Genomic DNA, 12,224 nt, shown 5'->3' on the forward strand with positions numbered 1-12,224 from the left:
CTGTCACTGATACTGTTATTCACATTGATGGATATAATGTATTCAGAGCAGATCGTAAGGGCAGAGCTGGTGGTGTTGCAATATACACTGCTGAGAAACTACAGTGCTCAGTCCTTCACTCAATTTCAACTCCAAGGCAATTTGAGTTTCTAGCAGTCCAAATAACTATAGCAAATGCTCCTCTCACTGTTATTGGCTGTTATAGGCCTCCATCGGCCATCATGGATGCAACTACTAGCCTTACTGAATTGTTGTCTACGTTTTCTTCTGAAATCATATTATTGGGTGATTTAAATTGGGACTGGTTGAGTGATAAATCTTCACAGTTTAAGCAGGTTTGCGATTCTTTGAACTTAACTCAGCTTATTGATAGTCCCACTAGAATAAACCCTGCCAAACCCAATAATGATCCCCTTATAGATGTCATTCTAACAAATGCAGCTCATAAGTATGTGTCTGTTGGTGTTTGTCCTAATGGTATCAGCGACCATTGACCATTGCATGCGTTAGGAGCACTAAGTTGCCCAAAGCCAAGGGCCTTATTGTGCTCAGGCGCTGCTTCAAACACTTCTCTGAGCAGGCTTTCCTTCACGATCTGGCGGAGGTTAAATGGCACTTCATAGCGTTAATTCCATCTGTCGATGTTGCCGTCCAATTTTTTATTGATCACTTTTTATCGATTATTAATAGACATGCCCCCCTTAGAAAATTCAGAGTCAAGAAGAATAGGAACACTCCATGGTTTACTAGAGAACTATCGGATCTCATGATCGAAATAAGCAATGGTCCTTAGCTAGAAAGTCTAACACTAGTGATGACTGGCTTCTTTTTCGTGTCCTCAGAAATAAATGTTCAGCCCTTATTAAAAAAGCTAAAGCTGATTACTATCTGAGCTTAACCACTGATTGTTTTAATGACCATTCTAAGTTCTGGAAAACAATTAAATCACTTCAGAACAAGAAGGTTTCTAGTTTCCCAAAAACTGAAGGTCAGTGATTCTTTTATTTCAGATTCAGATGGTATGGCTAATGCTTTCAATGCTCACATCAAAAAGGCTGGTCACATTTTTGATGAGCAAAGTCATGACTCTCTAAATGGTCGTACTCACAGCCCTAGTCAAGAGATGAACTCCCCTGTTTTTGATTTAGCTTATTTCTCGGTCTCTGAAATCTTACAGGGTTTGCACTCAATTGATCCTAAAAAGTCTGCCGGGCCTGACGGCCTCGACCCGTTCTTTTTAAAAATTGCAGCTCAGATTATAGCACAACCAGTAACTGATATTTTTAATCTCTCCCTGTCCACTCACACACTGCCAACTGTGTGGAAGCAAGCTCTGGTATCGCCCCTCTTGAAAGCTGGTGATACCACAGAGTTAAATAACTATCGTCCTATCTCAAATCTTTCTGCGTTATCAAAGATTCTTGAGTCCCTAGTTTCCACTCAGCTAAAACTTTTTTTTAATTCACACAACATCCTTAACCCTATGCAATCTGGATTCAGATCAAAGCACAGTACTGTGACTGCCAGTCTGAAAGTCTTATACGATATTAAGGCTGCTTTGGATAACAAATCTGTATGTGTTGCATTGTTTATTGACCTGGCCAAAGCATTTGACATTGTAGATCACCACATTATGTCTAATGTTATGTTGATGTCTCGTTTCGGTCATAAGGCCATTTGCTGGTTTCAGAGTTATCTAACCGACCGTACTCAATGCGTCAGGTTGGGTAGTACTGTCTCTGACCCTGTCACCTTGAAGAAGGGAGTTCCACAGGGCTCTATTTTGGGGCCTTTGCTCTTTTTATTATATGTAAACAATATTTGTAATCAGATGCAATTTTCTACCTATCATATGTATGCTGATGACACTATTGTATATTCATGTGCTCCTTCTCTGGATATGGCCGTTTCCAATCTAAAATCTGATTTTATCACGCTGCAGCATGCACTTCTTGATTCCAAACTGCTTTTGAACAGTAAGAAAACCAAAGCAATGCTTTTTGCTCCCAAGTCAGCATCCTCTTGCTTCTCCATTGACACCCTTGATGGCGTCTCTGTTGAGTTTGTCGATACCTACAAATATCTGGGCTTTTGGTTGGACAGTAATCTCAACTTCAAACACCATATTGAAGTTCTAACTAAGAAATTGAAATTCACTCTTGGCTTCCTTTACAGACTTAAATGTTGTTTTTCAACTTCATCCCGTAAAAGGTTGGTCTCTGGCTTATTCCTGTCCCAGCTGGACTATGGTGATACCATTTATAGATTTGCCTGTCCCACTGTTTTGGCCAAACTTGACCCACTCTACCATGCTGCGCTGCGTTATATTGCAAATGCACCCTATAGGACTCATCATTGCAAACTGTATAGCCTAACTGGATAGTCCTCACTTAGTATGCGTAGGATGCAGCATTGGTTTTTATTAATGTATAAAGCCATCTTAGGTAAGCTTCCACTGTACATATGTGCCAGATTTGCTCCAGTTTGTGACTCTTACAACCTCAGATCCAGCGCCTGGATACGGTTCCAGGTTCCTGCTGTGCGGACTGAGGCTGGGAAAAGGAGTCTTTTTATTATGGTCCTTGGTCTTGGAATGACCTTCAATCACGCCTCAAACTGAGGGCACTTGTCTCAATAGTATGTTTTAGATTGAAGTTGTCTGAAGTCCTTACCACCAGCTGCTCTTGCAGTAATAAGTAGTGCACCTTTCTTACTGTCCTAATGTGCACAATGTAGTGACTGCTTTTTTTTCTTTTGTTTTCTTAGTTATGTTCGTGTTATGTGTAACGTTGCTGCCTTCTTGGCCAGGTCAGCATTTCAAATGAGATTCTATCTCAATGCTTTTATCTGGTTAAATAAAGGTTAAATAAAAAAAAAATAATAATAAAGCCACATGCTAAATGCTAACCGGCGATGAAGGATTTTCAGAATAAAAGCTTAACAACTGGTTGTGCACGAGAACTTCTGGTTTTTCAGTATAAAACAGCATTTAAACTGACTGTATGTTTAAGGTACATTATGCCATCAAAACATTGATTTTGATTTGAACAGTGGTCACATTTAGGATGTTTGTTTTTATATTTAGAGAAATATTTCGTTGGGATTGGTTAGAGTTTTGTGCATTCCGTCAGAAAGTGCAACTCTGTTTCTACTTTGTGCTCTTTGCACATCTGGCAGAAGTGCTCTTCTTTTGGGAACTATGATCTTTTGTAGCGGGCAGTCTCCTCTCTTTCTCTTCTCCTGGATTGACATGCTGCATGCGTTGTGATTGACAGCTGGTCTCTAACTGCCTATCCCTGTGTACAGTGATGATGTTCTGTTTTTTTTGCAGAGATACTGCAATCTGACAGACCCAACCTGAGGAGGACACAGAGTGAGGAGTCCCCGGGTACACCTGGATCTCACAACAGGTCAATACACACACACACACACACGCACGCACGCACGCACGCGCGCGCGCATGTATGCATGCATGCATACATACATACATTTATTATTAAGCTTCATGTAATCTGTTACTCCCCAAGCCTAGCCTTATGGACAATACTGAGGCTGTATAACCTTTAGAATGATTCCTTACTACAATACTAATTTACTTAAAGGTTGGGTAGGTCATTTTGGAGAAACCAGCTCGAGTGCGCTAGAATTTGAAAATACACAGCCGGAAAAAATCTGCCACTTCCTTACAGAGCCCCTCCTCCAACACACACAAACGCGCACATGACCAATGAGGGCACGAGATAAGTTTGTGCCCAGATGGAAGGCTGACAGGCAGGTAGGCCATTCAGTTATTTTAGCCGGGCCGGCTCAGATGATTGGTCGTGCTTTTTACAGCGCCACGGCTTGAATGAATTTTTTTATGGATTTTTTGTCAAAACACTTAAGATATTCATTGCTATCGGGATGTTAAGAGCATTCTATGTAATATAACAAAAAGTGTATCTCGAGCCGGTTTCTCAAACTTACCTACCCCACCTTTAATGAATGTATAACACTGTACATTTTTATATTTATACAATATGCTAATTTCTACTTCTTGTGTTGATATAAAACATTTGTTTTATTTTATCTTTTTGTTACACACTATTGGCTTTAACTTCTTATGTCTATATAAATATTTCTATTCTGTTTCATTATTTTTTATTCTGAAAAGGTGCATCTGACACAAACCCAAATGTTCATATTTCTTTGTCATCTCTCTCTTATGCCTCATCCCACTTCCCAACTTCCACCCATCCCTCATGTTGCCTTTCTTCATCTTCTTCTTTTCTTTCTCTTTTGCAGGAGTAACAGGCACTCAGTGGGAGGAACACAGGGCAGCTCCCCAGGGGGCCCCAGGGGGGGCTCTCTGACCAACGGGGAGCTGAGTGAGGAGCAGACCCCTGGCCTGGGCTCAGTGGCTCACCGTCGCTCCTCCAAAAGTCACGGGAGCCCAGGATGCAGCGCAGGTACAGTTACACTCTAGATGTTTATACTCCACACTCTAACTTCAGGTTGACTCAGACTGGAAGCGCTGATTTTAATTGTGGAATGTGGAAAGATGCTGCTGATAAATATTTATGAAGATATCCTGTATCTGAGTTGAAACAATGTTATTATCTTTCTCTCTTTTGCTCTAACACTTTCTTTTTTGAACATACAATACACTATACACCACATCAACACAATCAAATTGCTGCAGTTGGTTGTGATTTCTGTAGTTGTCTTGTATAAGGGAATACATTTTTAATAAGGAAAAACTTAACTGTTTGGTTTGTGAACTGGATCCAAACCAGAGCCAATGGGTTCTGACCATGACGTATGAAGAGAACTGGATACAGCGTTGGAGGCAGGGCCCATTCATTCCCGTCAGTGGCTCATGAAGCCAAGATGGCCTGAGAAGAAAAGCTCCCGTATCTGGGCCCAACGAGTGTGCTCATGTTGCTAAAGCCCCGCCTCCAATCCGCATTGTTGCGGCCTGTCTCAGTGCAGTCAGATGAATGGAGAGGTCAAATAACGGCACATTCGGCTTTTAGCGCATTTTACAACTTTTAACCCATAATGATTTAAATAAAGGCTATTCAAGTGTTTGTGCTGGGTAGTTGATTTAGCTAAATAAAAGTATCTCTTTCCTAATTTAAAGGGGACCTATCATGCAAAATGCACTCTTGTACGTCTTTTATACATGAATATGTGTCCCCGGTGTGTCAGAAAATACAACCCTCTCTCTTTTCCTCCATACCCAAATCTAAAAAAAAAAGGGGCTGCAACGGATCTGATACAGACTGATCCAGATTTGAACACTGTCCTGACGGCAGGACGGTGGCGCTACGGCTATTGGTCAATTCTCCACCTATCAGGGGAATGAGAGGTTGGGCCACGGCCGGCCATTGCTGCTCAAAAGCGCTGGAGACGCTGTAGTACATAGGGCCTGTAAGTGGCGCTGTAGTCTGCCACAAAAGCAGCGAAGAAGACTTCCCTTGCATGGTTGCCATGGTTGCCCTTCTGTTTATTCTCTGCTGTGGCTCTTTTTCTCCCTCCCCGAGGCAAGCGTTTGCGCCTCGTGCTTTAAAACAAATGAATAATGACTACATAATCATATGTAAGGGATAATGTGCAGCGACGCGGTCATTATGGGGAAAAGAACATCGACAGGCTGATCAAGAGCCCGACGCGAAGCTAAGAAAAATAGTCAGTTTTTACTGTTTAAACTAACGTAGCAGTGGCAGGAACTGCTTCGATAGCGTTTTTGAGGAGCTTTTTGATTACAGATTTGAAAACATCGTTGCTTGCTTTAAAAGTAGCACAATTCATGATGTCAAACCTTGGAAAGTATCTAGATATCCCTGCCCTGATGCCAAAGTAACTGGCAACTGAATATGTGTCGCCGTTTGATGTCTATGTCTGGACCGCTGCGTAAAAAGGAGGGTTTCTGCCCCATTACTTCTCTTCTTACTTCTATAAGAATAAAACACGAAGGACGGAGATCTCTTTTTCTCCCCCTCTTCTCCCCGCTGCAGCCTAGCAGCTGATCTCAAAGCACGCTCCCCTCTCTTGCAGGGGGGCGTGGTCAGCTGCAGCTCACAGAATCAGCCCCCTGCAAAAACAGCGCTGGAAAGAGCAAATAGAGCGAAATGAGGCATGGCTAAAATGCAGGATCTGTTTGGTGTTTTGAAAAAAAAACTATATTTATATACTTTATATAGGTATGGACCTACAATATATTGTTCAAATATAGCATGATTGGTCACCTTTAAATTTAAAGAGTCATGGTTGTGTGAATCAACCCCATGAAAATATTCCTAGCTAGATAAGAGGTTCGGTTGTTTAAAGATCTGCTAACACTGAGCAGGCTTCTGCCTTGGCCTCTATAACAATATATCTGTTAAAGCTTACTACATTCTAGCATTTTTTTTTAGCAGCCAACTTTGATGAGCTTCTCAGTAGCACATGAATACAGTATTACACTACTACTATGACTAAAGAAAACAATCTACACTCTTCCTCCTGATTTGGTTTGAGCATTCTCTATAACCAGGTAACATTAACTCTTTCCTCCCCTCTCAGACAAAGTGGAGTTGACGTCTAACGGGCTGGAGAGCAGTCGTGGGGGCGTGGCACATCTCACCCCTCCTCCCCCCTCTCCGTCGGGCCGATCCCCGGCTGCCAGCAGCAGCAGCAGCCCCTCTCCGGGTCAGGACGCTCTGGGACCGGCCCCGCCCGCAGAGCCCGGCCCTAACCCCCCCCCCAACACAGAGCAGGCCAGCAACAGCAGCACGGAGCCCTCCACAGAGACACTGCCCACAGGGTAAGATCATTTGGGGACAAAGACAAAGTAACAGCTAGCTTCTTAATGAACCTCGAGCAGGCCCTTTAGCACAGTCATTGTGAAATTTATAAATACGCATAAGATTAATCAAAACGTCATGGAAAAACTTTGATCAGCCTCCAGAGGGATTTTCTCTCCCACATGCGCTCATAAGATATCTTACGGAATAAATGCCGTAAAATGTGAATTGTGTCTCTCTCCCTTCCTCTCTCTTCAGCTGGGAGCAGAGGGTGTTGCCTCATGGCAGAGTGTACTACGTTGACCACAACACCAAAACCACAACCTGGGAGAGACCACTGCCACCAGGGTACGCCTGTTACATTTTTACATGTGTTTTTTTATCGATACATTGATTTGTTTTTCCACACATTACAGTAAGCCCATGTTAGGCTGACCAATAAGCTCAGCTTAACATCAGATATTTTTCAGCACAAAAATCTCTCCAACCTGATAATTATTTTCCAGCACAAATCTTGGATTTCTCTATCATGCCACAAATAAGGAAATTCGATGGATTGCCTTCGATTTGTAAAAATGCTATAAGCCCTTTAAGATGAGCTTGTTATTAACTGCTTGGATAAATTGAGGGATTCATATTTTTTACAGTTACTTCAGCAACATAAATACTGTTGTTAGTCTGAATGTTAAAAGCCTTATTTTTTTATTAGCTTTGGGAGTATTTTTGTATGTTTATACAACACAAATAATGTATTTGTTAGATAAGGAAAGAATCAGATTTCAGCGTTTCCATTTAAATGTATTGAATTATCCTCCAAATTGAACAGATCGAATGCAGAGAATAAAGAGAGCCTTCTTGTTTCTTGTTTATTTTAAAAAGGGATATGTTCTCGGTTATACAGTAACCAAACACATTGTAATTGGTCATGAATCACCCAGTCTGACCACAGTGTTTGTGTGCGAAGGCATCATAAGGAGAACACAGTTTTCTGCCTCTCTTTGTAGAGAGCAGTCGAGGAACACAGGCCATCTCTTTTATGACATCTAAACATTATTTATTGATGTTCAATGAGTGTGTGTGATACTGGGTGACAGAGAAAAAGGAGAGGCTGCTTTTTGAAAAAGGTGTGTGTCCCCCATTCGCCAAACTTCACTTCCCATCTCAGTTTTTCCACACAAGGAACGAGAGGGGGCCCGGAGAACAAAAGTCCTTTCTTAGAGCCACATGGACCTTCATCCACCACGCTGCTGGCTGCTGGCCGCGTGGCCCTTCAGAGGGTCAATTAGCAAGCTAATGCCGGGCTCTAGATGCACACACCAGGAACAGTTTAGAGGCTGGGGGGGTCCGGGGGCAGGGTGGGGGTTGTTAGGCAATCGAGGTTTGGGAGCTGAAATAATGAAAGCCAGACTGAGGAGAGCTCCTTAGTCTATTTATCAAACGTGATACAGCACCAGAGACCGAAGAAGTACTCAGATCCTTTACTTAAGAAGAAGTACAAATACTATGGTCTTAAAATACTCCATTACAAGTAAATCCTTAATACAAAATGTTACTTTAGTAAAATAATAACCTAAATATACTAACAGTATCAAAAGTAAAATGTATAAATATGCACAGTGGCTTTTTTCCTTTAATATAATATTAGATTGTACAGATTTTCCCCTCCCTACATATGTCAGAGCATTTTTATGTTTGCAATGTGGTGCCAACTTTTAGATAGTAAAAAGTACTGGGTTGTGTTTTTGTGTGTTGGTAGTGCAGTACAGCATCAAATCACATAAGAAAAGCCTTTTTTTTGGTAAAAGGAAACTAGTAGCTATGAGTGTTAAATACATTTACTGGAGTTTAAGTATATAGTAGCATAATATTTATTTTAGCAAACGCCAGTTTTTAAATCAGTGCTATATTCCAGACTGGCACATCTGCAAAAGCAAACTGTCAATCATCCGAACAAAGAGTAAAACACACTGCAAAAGGCCCATTCACTGCAGTACACTATAATGTACTTTCATTTTGACAGAGATAACTGACAGCTAACGTGAAGAAATGGGCAGTATTGTGTCTGAAACCACAGAACAGAAACATTTTATAAGAGAAATAAGAACAGGAAACTGAGGCTACAATCTGCATAGGCTCACCAAAACTGGACATAGGCTGCAGTCGGATAGTTTAAAAATCAGCTCCTAAGTTCTAACCCTATCGTCTATTCCTTGACCTCTGAGTGAAACGTCACGGGGTTAAGGGATAGTGGATAGGAGAATTCAAAAGGACTTAGGAGAAGAGACTGCGGTACTTTAGAATCCGAATGCACTTTCACTATCCGACGTGTTTATGATGCGCCAGCGGACGTCATTGTGTGCGTCTGCTGCTGTGGGGAAACTATGGAAACCACAGTTTTCTATACAGCGGACTACAACATGAATGTTCAATAAGAACGAGGGATTCATCAAGAGACTCTGCACCGTGCTCTGATGCTGTTGCTTTATGCTTTATGAACGTGGACAACAGAGAAACATATTCTTCAGGACCAAAGTAGGAATTGAAATAAAAAAGGAAAGTGAAACGTCTGCTCGTCACCCTCTCCCTCCGGTCCACATTAATACCAATGATCCCAATACGTATGAACTAAAGATGAACTAAAGATCTTAAAATCAATACAAATGTATTTATTATAAACGTTAGTCCTTACCATCTATCACTGTGTATATCACCATTCAAACATCTTTTAAAAGTTGAACAAACCCCACACAGCTCAGTAAAGACTGAAATGTTGACTTTATTTGATAATTTCAGTAAAAAACTAACGTTCATATTTCTCTTTTTGGTTATAATACTGATGAACGTTCAAAACAAAGCACTTTGGCAACTTACCACCTATGTTTTAAAATGCTTAATAAGCACCGTAACTTTCATGATATAATTTCTCGGTCATAATCGGTTGTTTCCGTGAAAGGCCGACTGTTGAGTGACAGCAAATGCTGCGGCTGCAAGGCATTGTGAGGCAGCATTTTCGCTTCTCCTGTCGGTTAGGGAGGTCCAGTGGTTCCTAAGCTAAAGGAGGTTATAAAGGAAGTTTGAAACCTCCTTTCCTATCATTCTCATCATTCTAGAGAATTCTAACGGCACTTATGGCTGCCACTGAGGGACTTCCGGGTCATTTCACTCCTTTAGGAAGGTTCCTAAGCTAAATGGACTATTCGACTTCAGCCATAGAAGATTGAAAAAACGTTGCCTGGTCTGATGAGTCTCGGAGGGTAGATTTAGAATACTTTCATGGGAGAAAAAGGTTCCTATGTCTGAGTTCCGGCTCTTTTTGGTGTGAACGCAACATTTCGGAACTATATCGGAATTAAAGTGGGAAAAGTACTGCGGTGTGAACGTGCCTATAGAGATCTTAGTAATGCCACTGGCAGGCACTGCCATGCCATTAGCACATCATCTCATACAGCAAACACAACATGAGTGATTATAAACACAGAATTGTTCATTGTTATTATCCTTCTTGTTGTATGCTAATGTTAATGCACAATATAGATGCTAACCCCTTAGACAAATACTTTGAGTTACCAGTGGACATGATTGGTACACTAATGAGGTTTGGCCCTTCCAACTGCAACGTCCCTGGTTTGAATCCCACCTCATTTTCCTCTGAAGACAAACCCATGCCAAGGGCCACACGCTCGACCTGGTCATCACAAACTCCGCCCCCATCAGCAATCTGCTAGTGTATGACCTGGGGGTGTCTGACCACAAGACCATCTCAATGGAGATGTCTTTCCAGTCCCCACTCAGCAAACCCAAGTGCAAAATCCACTTCAGGAACCTGAGGAACATCAACCCGGACACCATGACCTTGGACCTCCAGCATCTCTCTTCCGCCAACTTCTTATCAGTAAATGAGTCAGTGGAATGTTACAACCAGTCCCTCAACAGTCTCCTTGATCTGCACGCCTCTCTCAAAACTAGGATGGTCACCTTTGCCCCTTGGTACACTGGCGAGCTGCGGAGAATGAAGACAGCTGGGCATGTCCTTGAGCGGCGGCTCAAGGCCTCAGGACTCACTGTTCACCGGTCAGCCTATCGTGAACACCAGAAGGCCTACGCACAGTCCCTCAGAGATGCACGGTCCCAGTACTACTCCTCCCTCATCATCAACAACAGTACTGGAAACTCCAAGCAACTCTTCTCCACCATCAACCACCTCCTCAAACCCCAAAGTCCACTACACTCCGACTCCACTGAGAAGCAGTGTAGCAACTTCGCCGCCTTCTTCACAAACAAAGTTGACACCATCCACTCCCTCCTCTCCAGCCCCTCTGCACCTCCAGTTCCAACTGCCAACCCACAGCCTGGGACAACACAGCCTCTCCACTGTTTCTCGGTCATCACTCAGCGAGAGGTTGAGCGCATCGTTAGGAGGATGAAGCCTTCCACCTGTGTCCTGGACCCCCTTCCGTCAGCTCTGGTGAAATCCTACATCAGTACCATGAGCCCCATGATCACTAAGATCGTAAACCTCTCTCTCCAGGCTGGCCATGTCCCTTCTACCCTCAAAACCGCTGTCATCAAACCTCGTCTCAAAAAACTCTCCCTTGACCCGGGAGTCCTGGCCGACTACAGACCAATTTCCAACCTCCCATTTCTATCAAAGGTGCTGGAAAAACTAGTTGCAGCACAGCTCCAGGACCATCTAAACTCAAACAACATATTCGAGAAGTTCCAGTCTGGTTTCCGCTCTGGCCACAGCACAGAAACTGCCCTGGTCAGGGTCACCAACGACCTGCTGATGACGGCTTATGCTGGCTCTCCCTCTCTGCTCATCGTCCTCGATCTCACTGCAGCTTTCGACACAATCGATCACGGCATCCTCCTCCACCGTCTCCACTCCACCATCGGACTCTCTGACTCTCCCCTTGACTGGTTCAGATCTTACCTCATCGGGAGAACAGAGTAGGTCTCCTTGGGTGAGGCAGAGTTGGGTACCCATGATGTCACCTGTGGTCTGTGATCTGTTCTCGGCGCCACCCTCTTCACACTCTACATGGCTTGTATCATCAGCCGTCATGGAGTATCAATCAATCAATGTTTATTTATATAGCCCAATATCACAAATGTTACATTTGTCTCAGTGGTCTTCACAGTTTGTACAGAATATCAGTATGACAATACGAGACCCTCTGTCCTTAGACCCTCACATCGTACGTACAAGGAAAAACTTCCAGAGAAAACCCAGTTTAAAGGGAACATGGGAGAAACCTCAGGGAGAGCAGCAGAGGAGGGATCCCTCTCCCAGGACGGACAGACGGACAATAGATGCCGTGTGTAAATCGAAAAGATAATACATTTACAACATAGGTAGTCCAGATGTTTGGAAATGCATGTGTGTATAATAGGAAGATGAATCCACGAGGATGTCAACAATCCTGTGGGAGCCATCAGGGAAGTAGTATGGTGAGA

At 42.9% G+C, this 12,224-nt stretch overlaps 1 protein-coding gene across 4 annotated transcripts in view; it reads left to right on the forward strand.

Annotated features, from left to right (window-relative positions):
• Positions 1 to 12,224, forward strand: part of wwp2 (WW domain containing E3 ubiquitin protein ligase 2) — a 98,843-nt gene that overhangs the window by 30,606 nt on the left and 56,013 nt on the right. For all 4 annotated transcript variants that reach the window (XM_034086804.2, XM_034086805.2, XM_034086803.1 and 1 more), the window contains 4 exons: positions 3,332 to 3,410; positions 4,285 to 4,448; positions 6,547 to 6,787; positions 7,026 to 7,115. In XM_034086804.2, the coding sequence (XP_033942695.1) occupies positions 3,332 to 3,410; positions 4,285 to 4,448; positions 6,547 to 6,787; positions 7,026 to 7,115 (574 nt within the window). The remainder of the gene's footprint in view (positions 1 to 3,331; positions 3,411 to 4,284; positions 4,449 to 6,546; positions 6,788 to 7,025; positions 7,116 to 12,224) is intronic.

The sequence above is a fragment of the Pseudochaenichthys georgianus genome, chromosome 7, assembly GCF_902827115.2.
Source record: "Pseudochaenichthys georgianus chromosome 7, fPseGeo1.2, whole genome shotgun sequence".
NCBI classification, from domain to species: domain Eukaryota; kingdom Metazoa; phylum Chordata; class Actinopteri; order Perciformes; family Channichthyidae; genus Pseudochaenichthys; species Pseudochaenichthys georgianus.